Genomic DNA, 25705 nt, shown 5'->3' with positions numbered 1-25705 from the left:
CATTTTAGTTATTGATGGACTTTTATTTTTTATTTATATGTGGTGCTGAGAATTCAACTCGGTACATCACATATTTAAGGCAAGCACTCTACCTCTGAGCCAAAACCCCAGACCCAGTCTATTTGATTCTTGAAGTTGAAAAGTGTTTGTTTGATGTATATAGATGCTCCATTGTTTAGGGCATAAATATATATGATTGTAATATCTGGTTGATGAATAATTCCCTTAAGCAGTATAAAATTGCCTTCTTCTATCCCTTTTGATTAACTCTGGCTTGAAGTCCACTTTATCTGATATGATGATGGAAACCCTGCTTGTTTACACAGTCCATATATGTGATTTTCCCCATCCTTTCACCTTCAGTCTGTGTATGTCTTGGCCTACGAGGTGAATCTCTTGGAGACAGCATATTGTTGGGTTTTGTTTTTTATTCCCATTTGACAGTCTGTGTCTTTTGATTGAAGAGTTTGGGCCATTAACATCCATGATTTATATTTCTGGTCATTTTGGTTTATTTCTGGTTTTTAATTTGACTTAGTTTCTCCTTTGGTTGACTGTTCCTTTGGTGTAGTTCCTCTCTTTGCTGGTTTTCACTTTTTTTTCCCACTTCATCCTCATGAAATATTTTGAGAATGTTCTGTAGTACAGGCTTTCTAATGTGAATTATTTTAACTTTTGTTTATCATGCAAGATTTTTTATTTAATCTTCAAAGCTGAAACTTAATTTTGCTGGATTTAAAATTCTTGGTTGGCATCCATTTTCTTTCAGAGCTTAAAATATACTATTCCAGGACTTACCCCATACATAGTTTCCCCCCCCTCTTGTGATATTTAAAAATTTATCCTTATTCTCTGTTAATCATTCTCATTACAATGTGTCTTGGGAAGGTCTGCTGTTTTGTACATTTGGAGTTTTGGAAGCTTCTTGTATTTGATTTTCCATTTCATTCTTTAAGTTTGAGAAGTTTTCTGATATTATATCTTTGAAAAAATTGTGCATTTCTTTGGTTTTTATCTATACTCCTTCATCTAGCTCAGTAACTCTTAAATTTTGTTTTTTTTCATATTATCCCACAATTCTTGGAAGTTCTGTTCTTGGTTTCTTATGATCTTGTCTGCAGGTCAACCAGTCAAAGGCACATCAAAGGAAGAAAACTTCACACCAATATCCCAGATGAATATAGACATATATTCTCAATAAAATTCTGGTAAACTGCATATAAAAACATATTAAAGAGTGCACCATGATCAAGTAGGGTTCATCCAAGGGATGAAGGTTGGTTCAATCAATAACAATAATCCATCACATCAATAGATGTAAAAATCAGAATCATATGATCATCTCAATAGATTAAAAAAAAAAGCATTTGACAAAATACAGCACCCCTTAATGTTCAGAACACTAGAAAAACTAAATATAGTAGGAGCATACCTCAACATCATAGAAGCTATCTATGCTAAACTCAAGGCCAACATCATTCTAAATGGATAAAAATTGAAAGCATTCCCTCTAAAAAAGTGGAACAAGACAAGAATGTCCTCTTTGATCACTTCTATTCAACATCATCCTTGAAATTCTAGCCAAAGTAATTAGACAGGAGAAAGAAATTAAATGGATACAAATAGGAAAAGAAGAACTCAAATTATTTGCTGATGACAAGATTCTATATTTAGGAGACCCCAAAAATTCCACCAGAAAACTTCTAGAACTCATAAATCAATTTAGCAAAGTTTCAGATCATAAAATCAACATGGATAAATCAAACACATTCCTATATATTAGTGATGAATCTACTGAAAGAGCAATTAGGAAAATTACCCCATTCACAATAGCCTCAAAAAAAAAAAAAAAAAAAAAAAAAACCTGTGAATCAATCTAACAAAAAAGGTGAAAGATCTCTACAATGAAAACTATAGAACACTAAAGAAATAAATTGAAGAAGACTTCAGAAGATGGAAAGATCTCTAATGTTCTTGGATATGCAAAATTAATATAGTCAAAATTATCATACTGCCAAAAGCATTATATGGATTTAATTCAATTCCTATTAAAATCCCAGTAAGTGGGCTGAGGCTGTAGCTCATTGGTAAAGCTTTTGCCTCGCATGCTGAGGCACTGAGTTCAATCCTCAGCACCACATAAAAATAAAAAACTGTTCATCTACAACTAAAAAATATACATAAAAATATTTTAAAAAATAAAATCCCAATGACATTCTTAATAGAAATAGAAAAAGTAACCATGGGACCCATTTGGAAAACTAAGAGACACACAGTAGCCAAAGCAACCCTTAGCAAGAAGAGTGAAGTTGGTGGCATCACAATACCAGACCTTAAACTATACTATAGAGCCATAGTAACAAAAACAACATGGTATTGGCAATAAAACAGACATGTAGACCAATAGTACAGAATAGAGACACAGAGACAAACCCATTTAAATATAGTTATCTCATACTAGACAAAGGTGCCCCAAACATACATTAGATAAAAAATAGCCTATTCAATAAATGGTGATAGGAAAACTGGAACTCCTCATATAACAAAATGACATTAATCCCCTATCTCCCACCCTGCATGGAACTCAACTCAAAAAAGACCAGCGACCCTAATAAAAAGTAGGCCTAAACCTTCACAATGTTGACTTCCTTAACAAAACTCCTAAAACACAAGAAGTAATATCAAGAATCAATAAATGAGATGGATTCGAACTAAAAAGCTTCTTCTCAGAAAGGAAACAATCAATAAGTTAAAGAAAGAGCCTACATAGGGCTAGGGAGATAGCTCAGTTGGTAGTGTGCTTGTGTCACATGCACAAGGCCCTAAGTTCAATCCTCAGCACCTAAAAAAAACAAAACTTGAAGACATAACCCTCAGAATGGGAGAAAATCTTTCCCACCCACAGAGAGCAAACTAATCTCTAGAGTATCTAAAGAACTCAAAAAAACTTAACACCAAAAAAAACAAATAACCTAATCAATAAATGGGCTAATGAACTAAACAGACACTTCACAGTACAATATATGCAATCAATCAACAAATATGTAAAAACTGTTCAACATCTCTACCAATTACAGAATGCAAATCAAAACTACTCTAAGATTTCATCTCATTCCAGTCAGAATGGCACTCATCAAGAATACAAACAACAAAAAATGTTGCCAGGATGTGGGGGTGGTGAGGGCAGCAAGGTATACACTCATACATTTCTTGTGGGAATGAAAATTGTGCAATCATTATGGAAAGCAGTTTGGAGATTCCTCAGAAAACTTGAAATGGAACCACCGTTGGATTCAGCTATCCCACTCCTCAGTTTATACCCTAAGGACTTAAAATCAGCATATTACCATAATGCAGCCACATCAATGTTTATAGCAGGTCAACTCACAATAGCTAAACTATGGAGCCAATCTAGGTGCCCTTCAACACATGAATGGATTTAAAAATGTAGTGTGTGTATGTGTGTGTATATATATATACATATATACATATATATATATATATATATATATATATATATATATACATATATATATATATATATATATATATATATATATATATATATATATATGATGAACTATTACTCAGCCTTAAAGAAGAATGAAATTATGGCATTTGTTGGTAAACGGATGGAATTGGAGAATATCATGCTAAGTAAAATAAGCCCATTCCCCCAAACCAAAGGCCCAGTATTTTCTCTGATATGCAGATGCTAATTCACAATGTGGGGGTAAGCTAGGGAAGAATAAAGTTACTTTAGGTAGAGGGGAATAAAGGAAGGGGAGAAGGTATGGGGGCAGGAAGGATAGTAGAAAGTATGAGACATTATTACCATATGTATATATATGACTGTATGACTGGTGGGATTCTACATCATGTACAATCTGATGATCTATCAAAGTGCACTCTACTGTCATGTATTACTAATTAGGACAAATATTTTTAAAAAAGGTGTTTTACAGAATCCAATGACATTAGATTTCTATAGTTTAAGGGACACCTATGATTTTATTAAAACTATATGATGTGTACATGTTTCTCACGATTCTGAAAATCTTTCTAAAGCCTTAAATGGCTTCCACTCACAAATCAGTGGCATATGGCTCATCCCCGAAGCTTTCACGAGTTACTGTCTTCATTGTTTTCAGAGACTGGCCGATGGAACTGATTGCTTCTGTGCTGTCTGCAGACAATAGTGCTTTGTTGTGCTTTTTACTGTTGTCTTAGCATGATTCTTGCTCTACATTTGCCTCACGCACCAACATGAACCTCTGATGTTCTGCAATGCTACATACCCTTCATGTTCCATGCCCTACCTGAGGAAGAACAAGGACCCATGGTCACCTCTCCTAGGTTCACTTCCTTCAGCAGAAAGCAGCCAGATCATGCTGATGTGCAAATGTCTTGGAACAATCTGGGGGGATGCTGGGGATATAGCTCAGTTGGTAGATATAGCTTAGGTGCTTGCCTTGCATGCATAAGGCCCTGGACTCAATCCCTAGCACAACAGAAAACAATAGAATCCAGGAGAGACTGTTAGGTGGCCAGTTGGCCATGAATGGGTGAGCAGGAAGAGATCAAGAAGTGCGGCTGAGCCTCTGGAGCCTTATCTGAGTGGCAAACACCTGTAAGATGGGGGCCTGCTAGGTCAAAGCCTCCTCAAGCATTCATTGAGATAAACTATCATTTCTGGACCATGTCATCATTATTTCATGTAACCAAGGCTCCTGGATCCTCCCTTATCTCCAAAACTAGGTCATAACACATATTAAAAAGTAATGAACCAATTAAAGGGCAGGAAATTGAGGCAAAAATAGGGAAATTCAATAAGAAACCCATTAGGGGATGGGGAAATTGAGACAAAACAATGGGACTCAATCTCCCTAAAAACTCCCAATTCTGAGCAGTACATCATCCTCTCTGGGAGGAAGTCCATGCATCTCCTATGATGTAAGTCAAAAGGTGGCATGGACAGGACTCTGGAAACTTCCTGGACCTCCCAGTGAAACTGGAGAGCAGGAGGAGTGTGCTGTCCCTCTCCTTCCTGAGAGGACTCACTCTCTGCCTTCAGTGATCCTTTGCCACTTTCACATGCATTCTAATGAGCTCACTTCTGTTACACTGAGAAACATGTCTGGAATCTTTCTGGCATGATTGCAAGTCTTGGGGTGAAGGGGGGCTCTTCATGCTGCCTCAATTGTGTGGAAGGCCTCATACCTGTAACATCACCATGGGGTGGGAAAGAGCTCCATGGTTCCAGAGCTGCTCCAGACACAGGCTGCACTGAGGGTGACATGAGCGATGACTTGGCTCTGTCCGTCTGCCCACCCCTGGGGTACACAGCCTAAGTTGGTGTGGAGAGGGACTTTGCCACATTCTGTCTAGCTTGATTCCATGGGCACATTAGTTCAAAGAGTTGTGGGGTGAAAATCCCTGCCATTGTCCTTGGGTGCACAGGAGGCCTGGGAGGAAGTGTCCCTGGCTCTGGCTCCAGCTTGCTCCCTGGTGGTAGAGGAAAGACCTGGCTGTCTTCCGGTCCCCAGGCATGCCAGCTAGGACATACCACAGTAGCAATAGAGGGGACCCTGAAATCTCCATGAGAACAAGCCCACATCAGCCTGCTGGAGGAAGGTGCACCACAGGGAGGAAAGTGGAGGTGCCCCAGTACACAGCCAGCTCACCCCCAGAAGCAGAGCTGTCTGGTCAGCCATCCTAATGCTCACTTGAAGGAGCCCAGCTGAGCCTACCTGGAATTGCTGGCCAGCTCGTTCATAAACTAATTTTATGGAGTGATTTGTTTTGCAGCAGTAGGTAAGAAATACATAAAGAAATACATGCAGGTAAATTGAAAGTTTCTCCGATATGCAGGAGCTAATTAAAAATAAGAGAGGAGGGGTGGTAAAGAAAAAAGAAGAGAGAAAAAAACACAGGAGAGGAAATCTCAACAAAGTAGAGGAAAGATGAGTACACTAGACAAAGGGGACAGAGGAGGAGGAAGAAGGGATGGGAAAAGGAAGGAGCAGTGGAAGGGATCTGACAGAATTTTCCCATATGCCTGGTCGGGTCATGGTGGATCCTGGCATCAGGCATATCCACAGGACACTAATGATTTTTAAAAAACTACACTGTAGATGAACTGAAGAGATCAGTGGAGTGGAGGGAGGGGTGGGGGGGCAGGGGGAAGTGCTGGGGACTGAACTGGTATAGGTTGATTTCATATCTTTATGAACATGTCAGGGCATATCCTGGTATTGTATATAATTAAAAGAATAAATGTTTTAAAAAACAGAGAGGAGTGCCAGGGACCAAAGATAAACCCCAAAGGCAAGCTCACAGGACATACTTCCTCCAGCAGGCCCTGCCTGTTTACAGGTACCATCCAGTATAGCGGTTCTTTAAAATGATTAATCCATCAAGTGGATGAACCCACTGATGAAGTTACAACTCTCATAAAATAATCATTTTGATAGGAGGCAGACAGATGTGAGTGGTGGAAACATGAGGTCAAGTGAATAATTCTCTAAAATGGGCCCACTGTCCTGCCCCTCCTCATGCTTTATTTTCCAAGAAGTAATTCATACACACTACTGCCTGGCCTCATATGTCACATTCTCCTCAACAAACTACCTGTTATCTGCAGGAGAAATGCAGGCCCAGAATAATGTCAATAAGATGAACCCAAGTTACTCTGAGGGGGGACTTTTGTGACACTTTCCCAGATCAGATCCTAAAGCTCAGAGAGATACGGCTCATTCTCCCTAACTATAAAATTTGTAAGAACAGGTTCCAATCAGAACCAGTCACGTGGACCAAAGTGACCTAGCACTGTCAAGACAGCAGGGAGCAAAAGTCTGATGTCATTTTATTGTCAGTCAAAAGTCAATATGTGTAACTTTGGAACTCTCCAGGAACTTCCCTGGGACCCCAATAAAACTGGAGGACTGGAAGTGCACACCGTCCCTCTCCTGAGAGGTCCCCCTCTCTCGAGAATGTCCCCTTTCTCCTTCCTATCCCTTCTAATAAACTCATGCCTATAATTCTGAGAACTTTGTTTTTCTAAAGAACTGGGGTCTGAAAGGGGCGGTCACACTGCCTCAGTTTCCTAGAAGGCCTCAGGCCTATAAAAATGTCACCTCCGAATGTTCCTGATGGGTGTCACATGTGAGCTTCTGGGGAACATCTCGTGTGCAATCCATAACAACACGAAGGTGGCGTATTCTGGACTGAAACGTACTGGAAGATCAGAATGCAGAGTAAATGTCAGAGCGGTCTCCTCGAAAATACCCACTAGTAAAAACCTACTGTATTGGGTTGATCACATGTATAAAAAAAAAACACTGCACACATTCGTTGAGTAATTTATAATCAACTTCACCTGCTTGAACTTGGTCCCTGTGGCTTCCAGACCTGTGAACTAAGCTCGCGGCACCCATCAGGTTGCCACAGCAGGCTGTTGCCCTAGAAGCCGGGCTCCCTTGAGCGTCCAAGCGGTCACAACAGTAGAGGTCAGGAAGGGTGCGCTCTGAACTGCTAAGGCAAAGCTCATGTCGCTTCAGGCAGGAGCAGCACATCTCTTCCTCTGCTTTGCTCCGTTCGTGACAACCATTTCTAAACTATCTTCTGCCAGCTTCACAGCGAACGCGTCCCCACAGGGTCAGGTCTCAGCGCAACCGCGAGGGTGAACCTGAAAAGAGATGGGTCAATACACCTGTCACTCTGGCCTCTGGCAGCCAGGGATTGGATGAGCTTAGCTGTCACTCACGACGGGGGCGTTGCCTAGGTATTGTCCATCAGGGCGCTGGGGCGGAACTGTCTAGTCCAGCGCGCGAACGGATGGCAAGGGCGGGCTTCCGCAGTCTCGCGGGCTTTTCTTCCTCGTCCGCGGAGCTCCTTCCTCGCAGGCCCGCGTCCTCTGCTCCGGAAGCTCGGGAGGCTCTGCGCGGCCTGTGTCTCCCCGCTCGGGTGTCTAAAGATTCCTCGGGAGGACAGCGAATCACTCCGCAGACCAGAGACGGTGGGTGTGCGGTCAAGACTGGCGGACCCGATCAGCGCCCGGCGTGGGGACCGGCGTGAGGTTCAGCTGCGGAGCGTGGGGCGGAGTCCGGGCTGGTGGGTGGCTCAGGGCCCTGTCCTCTGGGGCCGCGAGTGGGCTGGCGCGGGTCCCCGTTGGCGAGTGGCGCTGTTCCCTGGGACCGCGGAGTGGGCTAAGCGGCAGCGGGACCCTGGAGTCCAGTCCTCTCCCTTTGACAGCCTCCGACCTCCGTGGGTCATCTGGGCAGTTCCCGCAGCCGGCGGCTCCCAGGCACGCAGCGGCGGTGGTCGGTGGGAGGAACGCGCTTGTCCGCGCGCCCCGTTCCCCGTGCGCAAGAAGCGGGTCCCAAATGCATTGCCATTCTAGAGCCTGGCTCCTCTTAGGGCGGCAGCTGTGCCTTCCCGCGTTCCCAGACGCCGCCGACTGCACCCTCTGGCGCGCACTTTCTGGACTGTCAGTTCTTAAGGCGACGTGCAGGTGACAGTGATTTAGTTGTTGTAGTTTCACCAAGTAATGGACGGCCTTTTTTTTTTTTTTTTTTTTTTTTTTGCGTGGGTGAACATTTCTTTCCTAGGAGTGGAAAGCAGAGAGGAATGACCTGAACTTGAGATTAAGAAGCACTTATGACTCTTTATCTTCTCTAAGGACAGGTGCCTCATAAATGCCTTTGGGCACAGGTGTCTTTTGGCCACTTTACAGGATCCTGTGTCCCGAGCCACTATCCTGTTCTTTCATGGGGGTTGTCACAGGGTGTCCACAGCTGCCCCATGTCCTGAAAGATGCAGGGAATTTCAGGCCCTGGTCAGCTCCTCCTAGAGGACAGTTTGAGGTGTGGAGTGCAGCTTCTGAAGGGAGAAGCTGGAGGCCCTGGGGCTGAGGAATCTCCTGGAGAGGGACACTGTCTCCCCATAAGACCTGTTCCATTCTGTTTTTTTTGTTTTGTTTTGTTTTTTTTAAGCCAGGTATTGAACCCAGGGGCATTTAATCTGTGAGCCACATCCACAGCCTTTTTTTAATATTTGGAGACAGAGTCTCAGTTGCTGCTTAGGGCATCCCTAAGATGCTAAGGCTGGCTTTGAACTCACAATCCTCCTGCCTCAGCCTCCTGAGCTGCTGGGATTACAACCATGTGCCACTGCACCCTGTGACCTTGTCCATTCTTAGGGACCCACTGGTCAGACAGTGGGATGCTGGTATGAAGGGAGAGGGACAGACATGATTCCTGTCCTCTGGATTCTCTCAGAGTCATGAAGGGACAACAAGGATTCCAAAGCAGGGAAAACTGACCCCAGCAGTGTGGAGCAAAAACCTATAAACTTTTGGCCCAGCCTGTAATCCCAGCAAGCTTGGGAAGCTTAGGCAGGAGGATCGCAGTTTTGAAACCTGCTTTAGCAACACCCTGTCTCAAAATAAAAAATAAAATGAGCTGCAGATGAGGCTCAGTGATAACAGCGACCACTACCACCCAAGAAACTACAAAGGCAACCTGAGGGGGCGGGAGGATGTGCCTGGTGACAGCTGGGCTGACCTGAAGCTGGAGTCTGACAGGTCAGTGTCCAGGCAGGGAAGCCCTTCCCTGGGTTTGCTGCCTTGGAAAGACTTGCTCACTTCAGTTACTCATTAGCTGCAAAATGCCATTTATTAGTAGACCTAAAAAAGATGAGAAAATATTTCCAGAGGGCAAGGAAGAAGGGTAATTCAGAAGAATAAGAAAAAGAAATATTTGGTCTAATATTCTGTCAATTAAAGATTCTCATATACTGTTTCCTCCTTCACACTGAGTTTATTGCTTTTTATTTTTTTATTTTTTTTTGTACCAGGGGTTGAACTTAGGGGTATGTGGAACCAGTCAGCTCTGCAAGCACCCACAGCTCCTGCAGAAAGGGCTGCTTTCCTAGGGAGGGGCAAACAGGGTCAGGGAGAAGCTGGAGGGGAGGGCAGCGAGGAGGGGACCAGGTCAGATCCCAGGTCAGAGAGTGTTTCCCCAGAAGTCAGCCTGTTCTCAAGAGGCACCAGGAAGAAGGGTTCTATGTTATTTCTAGCACCAGTGGGTCAGAGTCCAGGGTCCTGGAGGAAGGAGGGAAACTTGAGTTAAGTTTGAGTACCAAGTATTTGTTCTGATTCCTGAAGAGAAAACTGTTCCCCTAATTGCTTATGAGGGGAAAAAAAAAAGAGGGGAGGGATTTTCAGTATCAGAAGGTTTCTGCCATGGGTTAAAAAGATGGCAGTCGGCTGCCTTGGACACCAAGGCTGTAATTCCTCACATATGCTTGTGACTCTGTGCCCAGAGGTGCAGAAGAACTTCGGGGCCTGCTTTGGAAAGCCAGGACTCAGCTCTGCCTAAGTGGAAGTGTCCCCTGGTGGGGCAGGTCCCCTTGCAGGGAGGAAACCCTGCCTGAAAAGGGCCGTAGCCAAAACCCTGTCCTTCTGGCCTCATTTATCCAGGAGCCTGATACATCTCCTGTCACTCGGGCCCCAAAGTGTGCGTATATGAGCTGGGACAAGAGAGGGGTCTTCTGGAGCAGGTGGCCTTCTGTGGTCTCAGAGGCCTTTATCTCTCATCCTCTGCAGCTCAGAATCCATCTCCAGGACTGTGTCTTCTCTGCTGTGTGAGGCCCAAGTGGCTCTGGCTCAGGTCTATCTCTTTTTGACCTCCAGGTGCTATGAGGTCCACAGGAAGGAAGTCAGGACTCTCCAGAAGGCAGGAAATGGTGAGTGTGTGGGGCCAGGACTGCTCAGGGAGGTGGGCTGTTTAGAACTGGTGGTAACCAGCTGTGGCTGGATTCTGGCCTCCCACTGTCAGCTCCAGAGTCAGTCAGCCCAGACCTGAGTCAGATGCTGCTACAGCTCAGCCCTTGATGCCTTCAGGACATGGTGTGGGCTAGTGCAGGTGGGTTCCCAGTGTGCTGCCTGGTCTGCAGCCACTTTGGCAGAACACTCTCTGTGCAGCTTGATGCCAGCCCAGCCCCTCAGTGTGCATTGAAGACAGTGGGCCTCAGGGGATCCTGCCTCAGGTGTGGGGCTCCTTTGTAGAGGATGCTGATCTGAGGAGTCCATGTCCGTACTCTTCACTAGGAGTCAATTTGCCCCCATCTCCCACACCTAATCCCTGCTAGGGCTTTTAATTGATCCTTATAATACCTACTTTCTCCTCACATTTCCAGACTCAACTTCCCGATCCAGTTCAGAGCATTATCCACTCTTTGCTCCTCACACTGCATTCAGTGGGCACAGCATCAAATATTTGTTTCTGTTTGTGAACATTTGCCAAGTGGTGAAAGCACAGGACAGTCACCTGGAACTCCATTGTTGCAACTCTTGCTATTTATTTCTGGGTGTGTGTGGGGGTACTAGGGATTGAACTCAGGGACACTCAACAGCTGACCTATATCCCAGTTCTATTTTGTATTTTTATTAGAGACTGGGTCTCACTGAGTTGCTTAGTGCCTCACCAGTTGCTGAGGCTGGCTCTGAACTTGCGATCTTCCTGTCTGGGATTACAGGAGTGCACCACCAGCTAGCCCCACTGTCACAACCCTTTGGGTCTGTCTTTCTTTACCTTGCCCAGGCACAGAGGCTTAATGCCTTAGGGTAAAAGTTCCCTTTCAGCTCTTCACAAGGTCCTGTGTACTAGGCCACTGCCCTTTCATGGGGCTGCCCCAAGGTGCCTATAGCTGACCTTTGTCCTGCAGGGTACAGGCAATTTCAGGGTCAACTCCTCCTAGAGAACAGCCTGAGATGTGGGTTGCAGCTTCTCAGGGGAGAAGCTGGAGGCCCTGGGGCTGAGGAATCTCCTGGAATAGGCCTCATCTAGATAGCTGCCTCCTAGGGACACTGTTTCCCTCAAGCCCTGTTCCCATTCCTTGGAGACAGGTGGACAGTGAGCCTGTGGATGCTGGTGCTAAGGGGCCAGATCAGCAGTGATTCCTGCCCTTGCATTCTCTCACAGTTGTATAGGAGGAAAATTCTCCCAGAGCATAAGGACCACCCACCCCAGTGCAGTGCTGTGCAAACCTGAAAGCCTCCTAGACTGGAGTCATGGTCTAGGTCTCCTGGGAGGGTGATCATGGAGTGTTTCAGTGGGCAGGACTTTACCCGCCCCTTGAGCCTGACACATCTATGCTCCCTCAGCACCAGCCCTTTCTGTGTTTTTCACTTTGAAATGATCTGCCCCCTTATTTAAGACCCAGTTTTAAATGTAGAATGTGTTTATTCAGAGCTCAGCAAAGTAAACTATTCTAAAAGACATAAAAAGAAGATTTAAAAAAAAAAAAGATAGGTTTTTTTTGTGTGTGTGTGTGTTTGATAAAAATTCTTATTTACCTTTCTGCTTCCTCTTTCCACATGTAGAAAGTTTGTGAGACCTCACCTTTTTTTTATAATTTGATTTCAAATGCAGTTATGTGTCTTAGGATCAAGAACGCTACTAGAGAAAAGAAATATAAAAAAAAATCTGTCATTGTTGCTGTAGAAAATGATTGCATTTCCACAAAAGTTGTGGTAGATAAATTTGGACTACAAAGATTCGTGAGAATATTGGTTCCTTTGTATAATGAAGAACTCCTTATAGTGGACAGCTCCATTTTGCTTCCTGTTTTTTGAACTTGGAAGATACAATAAATTTTATGGGACAAACATGGCAATTACAAATCGATTCAGTATCATGGAAATTGTTATTAAATGAAAATTCTGTTGTGTGAACAGAACAGATTTTCATGAGATTACTAATAATTCATGAGCATCTTTTATGATCTCATCTAATTCCAGGTCCCTCCCAGATTCCCCTTCCTAATGCCACCCACTGGGAGTTCACCTTGTACCTTGTGAATTTGGGGTTTACATGGCCCTTCAGTCTATAATACTATCAGATATTGTTTTCTACAAGCTGTTGGAGACTCCTGGACATTTTGGCTACTCTTAAATGTTTGTCTACTCTTTCTACTTGTAGAAATAGTTTTCTGAAGTTCCTCAACAAACCAATCCTGGTCTTGGACTTCACAGAATTTAAGAAATGAAATTAAAGAAACAATCGAGCTGCTTCACTGCAATTTGATCAAAGTACATGCAATTCATTTATCCTTTTTATATTGATGCTTATTTTGCAATTTTGCCAGGGTGCTGAATCCACTCATCTATGGTCCACACAGGTTCCCTGGTCTAGCTGCCAGAAACTGTTCACATCACAGCATATCATATAGGCTACACCTTGAGGAATGAGTTGGAAGTGTTACCTGCTTCCTTTTAGAGGGGATTAAGGGTAGTTTTCATTTCCTCCTTAGTGTGGTGCAGAATCCACCATGACGTCACTGAGCCATGCCTTTCCTCTGATGATGGTTATTATCATTTCATTAGCCTGTCCATGTTGTGTGTTCCTCCTCTGGTGTGAGTTGTGGTAGATTGTTTTCCTCCTGGAGTTGGTCCCGTTCATCTGAGTTCTCAAATTGGGTCCAGACAGTTATTCATAATATTCCTTTATGGTTTTTTTACTCTCTGTAGGATGAATAATGGTATCTTTCATTTCTGCTGAGTAAGTTTTGTGTCTCTTTTCTTAACTTAGCTGTGGTGTATCTGTTACAAGTATGTCCACAAAGAGCCTGCTTTTGAGTTGATTCTCTATTGATTTCCTCATCACAGTTTCATTGATGTCTTTAATTATATGATAGCATCAGATGTAGGTTCTCCTTGGTGTTCGTTCTTTAGTTCCTGAAGTGGAAGGATGAAGGGTTGATTTTAGTTCTTCTTTTGTAATATAATCCTTCAGCTCCTCTAATTCCCCCTAAGCCCTGCCTGTGCTCTCTTCCACAAAGTTTCCTAAGATGCAGTTTCAGTTTTTTTTCAGTTTTTTCTTCCTTTGAAATATTCAGACTGATCCTGAGACACCCTTGACCCGTGTGCTGTTTGGAACTTTGGGATTTAACCTGCAGATATCTGTAGGTCACCCAGCTGTGTTTCTGTTACTGACGCCATGGTAATTCCAGTGTTCCTGGTGCCATGTTGGGATTTGGTAGCCTTCTGCACTAACGCCTGTCGTGGCTGAAGGTGGCTGGTTGTGGATACTTCCCTGTGATGTTGAGAAGGATGTGTGCTGGGCTGCTGTTGGCTAAGTGCCCTAGAGGTACCTGTGGTGGGTGTGCTGTTGAGCTAGACTGACACCACGACAGCTCTATGTGTGCTCCAGCTGTCACTCACTGTCAGGCGATTGCCGCTGACTCCTTCTGTCACTAGATTTCACTGCGTGTCCATGTGAGTCTCTCAGTTATTCATCATGTGTTTTGACCTTTTGTAGGTGGTGCATCTTAAAGATTCAGGCAGTTGGTTTTAAGTCTTGTTAGTGACTCTAGTGTTCATGTTTTCTTTTTTTTTTTTAAGCTTTTTTTAAAATTATAGGTGAACACAATGTCTTTATTTTATTTGTTTATTTTTTTTTTTAATGTGGTGCTGAGGTTTGAACCCAGTGCCTCACCCATGCCAGGCAAGTGCTCTACCACTGAGCCACAACCTTAGCCCTGTCCATGTTTTCTTAATAGTGGTTTAATTCAAGCATTTTTCCATTGATGAGATGTATATTCCTATTTCTGTATATTCCTATTTCTGTGTATTCTTTATTTTGTTGCTTTTGAGAAGTGGGTATTTGAATATTACAATGGATTCCTCTGAAATCAGTTTCTCCCTCTATTCAGAGTTTGCTTTTGTTGAAGGCTGTAGCCATTGTGTGTAGTGACTTTCCAGCGTATTTTTGGAGGCAAGAGTTTAGTTGCTCAGTGTACTCAGAGGGTCTCTCTTAGCTTGTGTTGAGCTTGAGTTTTAATGGAGTTCCATGAGGAAATAGCTGTAAAGAAAACAGAAGAAACAGCAAGAGCTCAGCTCCTCCAGGGCCTGTGGATAGTGGAGCTGGGGCTGCTGCTTTAACACATGGTCGTGCTGTTTATACCCCTCCAGCCTCAGTTCTCTGCAGACCTGAGCCTGGAGAGCAACCAGTGCTGGGCATGTCGTCTTTCTTGGTCCTCTCTGAAAGGATTCTTCCTGGCCTGCATGGGCTTTCTCAGTTCCCTGGAATACCTGGGTGCCGTGAATACTCTCATTTTTTTTATATTCTAGGAATTGAACCCAGGGGTGCTGTGTCACTGAGCTACATCCCCAGGTCCTTTAATTTTTAATTTTGAGACAGGTTACCTAGGGTAGACTAGAACATGTCATCCTCTCACCTCAGCCTGCTAAATTCCTGGGATTTGAGCCATACCCTACTGTGCCCACCCGAATATTGTAATATCTGAGAAAAATGTTTATTGGACCTTTTTTTTGCCAGGTTCACGTTGTGATTGTTTTTGTATAAACATCCATCCAGATGCAGGATTTTTTTTTACTTAAAACATGTTTAAGCAATTCCCAATAATTTTTTACACCTGTTGTCTTCTGACTTAGACACAGCAGTCAGAGGCTTTTTTCAGAGTCAGATAGCTCTAGATCCCCTGTGTTGTCCAACTGCAGTGATTCACAGGTTAAGTCCTTGGTTACTGGCATCAATGACAGGAGCCCACACTGAGCGCTCAGGCTACTGTATGGAGGATGGTGCTGAGTTTCATGGTTTGCAGCAAGGACAGTGAAACCTCTGCAAGGCCGCCAGCCATGTTTCCCTGAAGCTGCATCATGCAGTTAGGTGAAATTTGAGGCTGCTCCAACATCATGATGGTTCTGCTTGTATTTCTAAGTTTCTGTGTGGAGCAGCTCACTCTGCTGTTTCCTTGACCTCTTGCTCCCTGGAGTTGTTGTGATTCCTCATCTACATGGGGTTCCTGGTGCCATTACTGCACCTTGGTTACTGTTAACTTGAAGCAAGTATTTTTTTACTCATAAAGTGCTACTCAAATTGCTGCTCTGTTTTTCAGAGTTGTGTGGTATTCTGGATCCCTTGCAATATTGTATGATATTTTCAATTTCTACAGTGAAATCGTGTACTGCTGTTGTAAGTTTTGCAGCACAGGATTTTATGTGGATCTACAGTGTGAACTCATTTGGGTTATCCCAACTGTGGGGAATGGCTTGGGATCCAGGAGCCAGCACTGTGATACATGAGATATGGTTGATCACTTCAGCCTGTGAAAGTTGAGGGGTCATGGGACTGCCAGGAGGTTTGTGTGAGACCTGTGTGTATTTGTGTGTGTCTTAGAGCCCTGGGACTTATCAAGTGTGGATCTATGCCCATATTGCACGCTTTCTGGTAGGAACAGCAGTGAAGAAACACCATCATGTGTTCCTGGCCCCTTGCAGTAGAGACTTTAGGGAGCAGAAAGCAAGAAATACAAGTCAAACAGGTACCACTGCCAGGTAGTCCTTATTGATGGGAAACGAGATGGTGAAGGGTGCAGAGGCTGCACTGTCTCCTCCCATCTTGGTGCCTGTTCTCTCTGCAGGTGATAGTCTGAGTCTGAGTTGCCTATGCCCACCTCCAACTGCGTGGTGAAGTCTTTGATTTTGTCCCACTGTCTGGGGCTACGTGAGTTGGCTGAAGTCTGGAACACAGGGATTTTTTTCCTGGCTTCCCTGGTAGCACTCCTCTTGCTGTGTTGTCTGGAAGTGGTGAGAGCAGGCATCCTTGACTTGTTTTTGTTGTCATGGAGACAGCCTTTCATCCTTCAGTGTAGCCTTCAGTGTAGGCTTTGAAGATCTCTGGCACTTTTTAAGGTGTTTCATTTTATTACAGTTAGGTTTGCATCCTTATGTCAGAAGGAGTTGAGCTTTGTCAGAAGGAGTTGAGCTTTGTCAGCTGGTTTTTCTTCATTCTTTCAAGTTTTCAACTCCTTTCCAGATGCACAATGTGCAGGTATTTTCTACAATTCTTTCCAGTGCCATTTCACCTGTTGACGGTGTCCTATGAAGGACAACATTTTCCTTTCTAATGCCGATTCACTTTTAAGTTGCACATGTGGATGAGGTGCAGTGAGCTGGTTATATACCTGTTTCGTTGCATCTTAATCAGATCAGGGCACTGGCTCTTCCATTCCTAACATTTATCATTTCTTAGGGTCAGTGGACTGCTCCCCAGCTTTATTATGAAAACCACAGTGACATGTTGTGCACTATGGCCACCTACTCTGCTGGAAAGCAGAAGTGCTGGCTCCTCCTGAGTGGACTCTGGTACCTGATACCCAGCCCTGCTGTCCCCTCTCCTCTCTCCTCCTCATCTTTGGTGAATACCCTTGTACTTTCTGGAAGCCAACTTGGAGCTTTGCTGTGTAAGAACACACAGTTGGTGTCTCTCTCTCTTCCTGACTTATTTCACTTAGAATGGTATTCAATAGTCCTGGCTTCATTGCTGCAAATGAAAGGCCTAAAAGCTATTTTTGGTGAAATTAGGTTTATCTATTATTCTCATGAATCAAATGGATGGTACTATATCCCAGAAACCATCCCCAAATCCAGTGTTGTGAGACATGTGGTCTGCATTTTCTTCTAAGAATTGGTGAGGTTCACATCTTACTTCAGGACTTTGGTCCCCATGGATCTCATGTATGCGTGTGCTGTGAGGGGAGCATCTGACTTTAGGTGCTGCCATGAACATCCAGTTTCCCATCCATTCATTCTCCAGAGATCCTGGTCCCCTGGAATGACCCTGGCCCCTTGAGAGACATCATTTCCTTCTGTGTATCTGCATGGTCCTGGGTCCCCCTGTCCTCCTTCACTGCTCTGTGTGTCTGCCTTTAAACTAGTTCTACACTCCCTTTGTTACTCCTTTAAAGCAGGTTTTGAAATCACTTTACACTTTATTTTTCTTCTTCCATTGTTGAGTTTCTTTCAATTCCACGTGAATCTTAGAATAGTACTTCTTATTTTGTATAAAAATGTCATTGATAATATGAAAGGCAGTGAATTGACCTCATGGTTGATTTTTAGGCAGATTTACAATTCTTTGAGCTCACAAATGCTAGATATTTTTATGTGTGTCATTTCTTTCAGAAATATTTTGTGGTTTTTGTAAAGTCTTCTTGGTAATTTCTAAATACTTTTACTCTTGATCTTCTGTGATGGCTTTCAGGTTGCTCGTGTTTTAGTGGATGTAAGTGTGTTGTGTTTATTGTGGTGGTGTACAGTTTGGCTTTATTTTTTAGTTCCAGGCATTTGCGTTTTCTTCTTCAGCGCATGCACAGTTTAGAATTTTCTACTTACGAGATCATTTCATGGCTTTGTTTCTAAGAGCCTCAGCCCTTCCTCCTCCCTGACCTAGGCAGGAAGATTAGGGGGAGCTGGGCTCAGTGTTTCTTTTTCCCCACAAGTTTTTGCTGATAATGTCTTGGGTGACTCAGCCTTGGAGAAGTAGTTTCCTTTGAATGTAGGCTCAGGAAGATAGAGTTCTCTGGGTGTGCTGGAAATGGCTCCTTTTCCTCCCTGTGCTGGCAGCAAAGGGCAGTTTTTTGTGATCTTGACTGTGTGAGCCTGGCAGCAGTTCAGGAGGTAAGACGTGAATTTGTGAGGACCCCTAAGAATACACAGAAAAAGTCTCTGGGCTGCAGGTCATGGTAAATTTCAGGTGTGAGGAAATACCACTAGACAGGCAGCCGTCCTGCTCTCCCCACTACCCACATCCTGCCTGACTGAGGGGCGCTGGGCCTGCAGTGGGTGTCAGTGCTCATCTGCTTGTCCTTCTCCTGGGCTTCTCTTCACCCAGAGGTGGTCCTTTCTCCATAGGCAGCTTTCACCTTCTGTCCCACGTCTGGCTATTTCCCATTTGAGTCATATGTTGATTATTCTCACTCTGGGCCCTGGTGTGTGTGCACGTGCTCCATCTCTCCGTGTCTCTGTCTCTGTCTCTGTCTGTCTCTGTCTCTCTGTCTCTCTCTCTACCAGGGTTTGAACTTAGGGGCGCTTAACCACTGAGCCACATCCCCAGCTTCTTCTAATTATTTATTTAGAGCCAGGTTGTTGCCCATTTGCTCGGGGCTTTGCTACGTTGCTGAGGCTGGCTTTGATCCTGCATTCGATTGTCCTGCCTCAGCCCCCTGAGCCGCGTGCTCGGCACCCTAACTCTCTGTGTCACATATTGCAGGTGTCTCCCCTCTTGCAGGTGTTTTCATCTTTTTATTCCTCTAATTTTAATGTTTGAATTTCTCATTCTTCATTATTGCTTACTCTTGTTATGTGAAAATGTTTTCCCTATTCCTCTAGGAAAATATTTCCTGTAAGCTTCTGAAAGTGTTTTAGTTTTGTATTTCACATCAGAATCTGTAATGAATTTATATTTTGTCTATGGAATGGAAGGAAGTAATGCATTTTTTAAAAATTAGATACCAGTTTGTTTTGACTCATCTTCTGAATTGCTTGTGAATGTCTCCACTTGTATACCTTACCTGTTATGTTTTTACTCATCTATATGAATTCCAAGGCACTGATTTTTTTTTCTTTTGTTCTCTCGGTTTATTGCTCTGCTAATTCTATGCTGTTTCCAATAGTATATCTTAGATGTTCTTTATTTATAGTCATGATGTTTAAGTGACACCAGACTATAAATAAAGAACATCTAAGATATACTATTGGAAATAGCATAGGATTAGCAGAGAGATAATTAGATAATTAATCAGAAGAAATTATCAACTTAAGAATTCATTTTCTTTCTCACCATTGCACAAACACCAAAGTGTGTTTACACAGTCCTAGAAGGAATAGCCTATTACAGACCTAGGCTCTGTGGAGACGATGCTTCCCAGGTACAGCCTTGCACAGCATCTTACGTAACAAGATACCAAAGGTGATCATGCAGTATGTTTGTTTGTACCACCATCACTATAAACACATCAGTTATCTCTTTACTACGGATAACCATGCATATGTAGCCCATTATTAACCCCAAATGTCTTTGATCAAAACATAGTCATGTGGCACATGAGTGTATATTGGAAAAGCCAACAGTCTGCTGTCTACCACAGTTGGATAGGTGTTACACATTTCTTATTTTCATTTGGCTTGGAAAAGTACTTTCTGGTGATTACTAGAAATTCTGTTTGTTAAATGTCAGTAAAAGTATTTGACACTTATCCAACTGTATCTTGATATTAATCAGAATAAATTATCAAATTGTTTATTTATCACTGTTGTTGCTTACTAGTTGATTAAATTTGATGTTGAGTAAAGCACCTTAAATTCTACTTATTCTTTTGCTGTAGTCACACAGGATGAGCTCAATCCCCAGTTACCATATTGTGAGTACCTGGATGAAATGCGGTCTACTAGGGCAGTTCCTAGACTCTTTGCTCAGAGGATTCTGTTTTGGTAGGAAGGATTTTGAATTTTTTAAGTTCTAACATAATATTGGAGCAAAATCATAGAATTTCCAAAGGAAAGCAAAGTTTCATTAAATACACTCTTACACTGTGATTCAGCCTTACTGCTTAGTTCGTTGGGATCCCTCTCCATCCTTAGTTCCCCTTCCAGCAAAGATGCAACTTTTGTCAGTAGGCATTTCTTACAGTAGGTACTATCAGGACTAATATTAACTCTCTTCTGCACATGAGGTAGTATGGCTTCATTATATCGCTCAGTTGGTAGAATGTTTGCCTGGCATGCATAGTGACCTGGGTTCAATCCCCAGCACCCCCAAAAAAGGAAAAAAAAATGATGTGCAGACATGCACCCTTTGAAGACATTATGGGTGACCCAGGAGCATACCTTACTCTTTGTTCTCCACAACAAGAAGAGTATTTTTGCTCTGCTCTTAATTTTCTAAGTACTTTCATTCTTATATAAGAATTATTCTGTTTGAAGACTGAGTACGGATAGAGAATACAAGTTTTGATGACCAAGTAATGAAAGAGATATTGGAGGCCACAAAATCATATGAACATCTTGCATGTAGAGAGTAGATTCTTCATGCTGTCAATCTCTCCTGGCCTGCACTGTACTTTTGTAATATTTTAGACCTCAGTGGCCTTTGAGGATGTGGCTGTTAACTTCACCCAGGAAGAGTGGGCTTTGTTGGATCCTTCCCAGAAGAATCTCCACAGGGATGTGATGCAGGAAGTCCTTAGAAATCTGGCTTCTATAGGTAAGAATGATAACATTTATTTACATAATCAAATGCAGATTATGTGAACTTTTATTTTTCTTCTCACAAGTTAAGAATGTGTACTTTACTCTGGGAGCAAATGAGGCCAGATGTCATTGCACTTAGCAGTATGATTCCTATGATTTAGTCTTTTTTTTTTCTTTTTTCTTTTTTTGTGCGTACTGGGAATTGAACTCCAGGGGCTCGACCAGTGAGCCACAGTCCCAGCCCTATTTTGTACTTTATTTACAGAAAGGGTCTCACTGAGTTGCTAAGTGCCTTGCTTCTGCTGAGGCTGGCTTTGAACTTGTGATTCTCCTGCCTCAGCCTCCCATGCCACTGGGATTACAGGTGTGCACCACTGCCGGGGTTGTAATTTATTCTTAAACTACATTAATTCATAATGATTATTCTGGGCCAACATTTTAGGAAACAAATGGGTGGACCAGAACGTTGAAGAACAGAACACAATTCCTGGGAGAGATCTAAGGTAATTTATGCTCCCAAGAGGAAGCAGAATCCCTTAAGGGAACTGTGCATGTCTTATAACTTAAAGAACTAGCTAACAAATCAATTAAACGCAAATGAAATATTTTTATTCCTGGAAATTTTGTATTGGAAATGTGAATTTTAAGGAATAGGATTGAATTTTAGTATGTTCAGTATAATTGATATGCTGCCAGTACTATTTGCTGCATTTGTGATACTACTCTTTCAGTAGTACCTGTGGGGAATCAGGGTTGCAGACTAATCAGTGCATTTACCTTCAAAGTTTAGACATGACTGTAAATCCGGACTCCCTGATGTTAGTAATGATATACTTCTAAGGCTTATTAATAAATACAAAAGAAATAAAGAGCCAACCCTTAATATTGCTTGTAACTTTTTATAGAAATCATTGTTTGCTCTGGAAAATTAAAATTAGGTACTCAGTGTGGAAAAACCTTCAGTGAGATTTCAAATTTACTTTAAAAAAGGATATTCCTACTAGAGTAAGTCCATGTGAAAGCAACTGTGTAGACACATCTTCCTGTTACTTTTTATTTTAATAGCCACATCATTCCATCTGAGAATGAGGAGAGTAGAAGGAAGCCATCTGAACTTAAACAGAAGAGAAAATCTTTAACTTCTCTCACAAGTATTCAAAGACAAGTAGCAGTGCACACCGTAAGTGGACCTTATAAATGTTTGACATGCGGAAAAGAGTTCAGTTGTTCCAGGTCTTTTCGAAAACATGGACAGTCTCACTCAGGAGAGAAACCATATGGATGTGAACAATGTGGGAAAGCCTTCTCTTGTTACTTTTTCCTTCAAACACATGAACGAACTCATACTGGAGAGAAGCCCTATGAATGTAAACAATGTGGGAAAGCCTTCACTAGTTCCTCTTACCTTCCAATACATGAAAGAACCCATACAGGAGAGAAGCCCTATGAATGTAAACAGTGTGGGAAAGCCTTCATAAGTTCTGCTTACCTTCAAATACATAAACGGATTCATACAGGAGAGAAGCCCTATGAATGTAAACAGTGTGGGAAAGCTTTTAATAAGTACAGTAATCTTCACACACATGAACAAACTCATACAGGAGAGAAGCCCTATCAGTGTAAACAGTGTGGGAAAGCCTTCACTAGTTCCAATTACCTTCTATTACATGAAAGAACTCATACAGGAGAGAAGCCCTATCACTGTAAACAATGTGGGAAAGCCTTCACCAAGTCCAGTCACCTCCACACACATGAGCGAACTCATACTGGAGAGAAGCCCTATCAATGTAAACAATGTGGGAAAGCCTTTGCTACATCCACTCACCTCCACACACATGAACGAACTCATACTGGAGAGAAGCCCTATCAGTGTAAACAGTGTGGTAAAACCTTCACTAGTTCCAATTACCTTCCAGTACACGAACGAACTCACACTGGAGAGAAGCCTTATGAATGCAAGGAGTGTGGTAAAGTTTTCATTAGTTCCGCTTACCTTCAAATACATGAGCGAACTCATACTGGAGAGAAGCCCTATCAATGTAAACAGTGTGGCAAAGCCTTCAATACAGTTGGTCATCTTCATAAACATGAACGAACTCATACTGGGGAGAAACCCTTTGAGTGTAAACAATGTGGAAAATCCTTTACTAGTTCTTCTTACCTTCAAATACATCAACGAATTCATACTGGAGAGAAGCCCTATGAATGTAAACAATGTGGGAAAGCCTTCACTACATCCAGTCACCTCCACAAACATCACCGAAGTCATACTGGTGAGAAGCCCTATCAATGTATACAGTGTGGGAAAGCCTTCACTAATTCCACTCACCTTCATGCACATGAGCGAACTCATACTGGAGAGAAGCCCTATCAATGTAAACAATGTGGGAAAGCCTTCATTAGTTCTGCTAACCTTCAAACACATGAACAAACTCATACTGGAGAGAGGCCTTACCAATGTAAGGAATGTGGGAAAGCCTTCAGTAGTTCTGCTTACCTTCAAATACATGAACGAACTCATACTGGAGAGAAGCCCTATGAATGTAAACAATGTGAGAAAACCTTCATTAGTTCTGCTTACCTTCAAAAACATGAACGAATTCACACTGGAGAGAAGCCCTATGAGTGTAAACAGTGTGGGAAAGCCTACACAACATCTAGTCACCTTCACACACATAAACGGACGCATACTGGAGAGAGGCCCTATGAATGTAAACAGTGTGGAAAAGCCTTTGCTAGGTCCACTCACCTTCATACACATGAACGGACTCATACAGGAGAGAAACCCTATCAGTGTAAACACTGTGGAAAAGCTTTCACTAAGTCCAGCAACCTTCACATACATGAACAAACTCACACTGGATAGAAGTTCTGTGAATATAAACAGTGTGGTGAAACCTTCAGTTATTCATCTGCTTAGACAACGAATAAACTCATACTGAAGAGAAGTCCTACAAATGAAACTGGTAAAACCTTCAGTAGGCCCATTCACCTTCAAAAATATGAACAAACTCATAAGGGAAAGAAGCCCTGTGTTTGTAAATGGGGTAATAAAGTCTTTATTTCAAAGCATCAACTCATACTAGACGGAAACCCTATTAGAGGAAACAATGGAAAATGCCTTACATTATTAGTTCCCATTGTACGCATGAAAAAATTTGTGCTGGAGAAAAGGCCTTGAATGCAAAAAAAAAAAAGAGTAGCAAATCATTTAATATTTCTAGTCACCTTCAATGACAAGAAAGGACTCACACTACAACAAATCTGAATGAGTATATGTAAGTTCTTAGTTGCCTTCAGAACCATTTTGCTTGCTCTGGCAAATAAACCTCCTGAATGTGTGACATTCCATTTTCCTTCCTATGCATGAAAGTACTCATAATGGAGAAAAAGCCTTGAATGTGAAAAAGGTCTGATTTCCCAGTTTTTTTGAAAGACAAAAGACAAAAAAACAAAACAAAACAAAAAACGGTGAAAACCCTATGCAAGTAATGGATCTTATAATGGCATCTGGTGTTCCAGTTTTCTTCATGTTACTCAACCTTCTATTGCTGTGTCAAAACACGAGAAATTCAAGTTAAGGGGAGAAGATTTCCTTTGGCTCACAGATCGCAGGTTTCAGTTCATCTTGGGGTGGCTCTTTGGTTTGGTCCGAGATGACTTAGAACACATTGTTGGAAGAGCAGAGCAGAGCTGCGTACGTAATGGCAGCAGGGAAAAGAGAGAGTGGAGGAGGAGGGCACCAGCAGCCAGATACCCAGTGACTGTTTCTGTTTAAGGTTCCTGTTTTCATAAGTTGTCTAAGTGCAATGGTTAAAAAAAAAATTAGGCAGAAATAAATGTGACACATGCTTATGAATTATGTGATTTATAGGTCTCATATATATATATATATATATATATATATATATATATATGTTTATGTATCATAATATATTTCATTTATTTCTGAGTTAAAATACTGAATGTTTAACTGTTATCATGAGGTTGAAATTTATCCATTCTGGTTTTTTGTTTGTTTTGTTGGTTGGTTTGTTTTAATTTTGTGATAACAAAAAAGATTTGAATCTGGGGCTGGGGCTGTAGCTCAACAGTAGCACACTTGCCTGGCATGTGTGAGACACAGGATTTGATTATGAGCACCATAAACAAATAAATAAAATTATAAAGGTTTGCAACAACTACTTAAAATGTTTCTCTTTTTTTTAAAAAAAAAATTGAATCTATTATTACTTGTGTCTGTTTTCACTTTAAAAATTGTTATGGGAGTGCATAGGGTCCTAGAATTACATATCCTTAAATTTTTGGTATAAGACAAACTTTTAAAGTTTTGCCATTTTGTAGGTTTTCACTACAAGTGAGAGTTGCTGAGACTTAGAATTTCTAATTGATGTGTATGATTTTCTATACAAATTGTATGAGCATATAAAGTTGTGTTGATGCAACTATTACAAATATGAACAATTTTTAAAAATTCAAAGATTTTATGATATGGATATAAAAATAAAAAAGCAGAAGGAAAAGAGTGAAGTGAGAGGTCTAAAGGAATATGTAACTATGAGCATGTTCTTATAAGATCTATTCATTTGATGAAACAGGTTTTTTTTTTTTTTTTTTTTTTTTTTTTAAGAAAATTGGGTGGTAGAATCA

General features: G+C 42.2%; 1 protein-coding gene across 1 annotated transcript; it reads left to right on the top strand.

The window, feature by feature from the left end:
* Positions 1-7775: 7775 nt before the first annotated feature.
* On the top strand, positions 7776-25236 carry LOC114080282 (zinc finger protein 709-like). Its single transcript, XM_071611910.1, has 5 exons — positions 7776-8017; positions 10694-10746; positions 20942-21068; positions 21498-21558; positions 22121-25236. The coding sequence occupies exons 1-5, from the start codon at positions 7837-7839 to the stop codon at positions 23919-23921; spliced, it is 2223 nt and encodes a 740-aa protein (XP_071468011.1). The 5' UTR covers positions 7776-7836; the 3' UTR covers positions 23922-25236.
* Positions 25237-25705: the final 469 nt, after the last annotated feature.

This window comes from Marmota flaviventris, chromosome 5 (assembly GCF_047511675.1).
Source record: "Marmota flaviventris isolate mMarFla1 chromosome 5, mMarFla1.hap1, whole genome shotgun sequence".
In the NCBI taxonomy this organism is placed as follows: Eukaryota; Metazoa; Chordata; class Mammalia; order Rodentia; family Sciuridae; genus Marmota; species Marmota flaviventris.
This window is presented reverse-complemented; position numbering and strand designations above follow the sequence as displayed.

What these genes read in the sequence shown, in the direction of transcription:
- LOC114080282 (XM_071611910.1), top strand. Translation starts at nt 7,837, where the DNA reads ATGGCAAGGGCGGGCTTCCGCAGTCTCGCGGGCTTTTCTTCCTCGTCC. An exon ending in CACTCCGCAGACCAGAGACG is followed by an intron (nt 8,018 to 10,693) that starts GTGGGTGTGCGG and finishes TTTGACCTCCAG; the next exon opens with GTGCTATGAGGTCCACAGGA. An exon ending in TAGAAATCTGGCTTCTATAG is followed by an intron (nt 21,069 to 21,497) that starts GTAAGAATGATA and finishes CCAACATTTTAG; the next exon opens with GAAACAAATGGGTGGACCAG.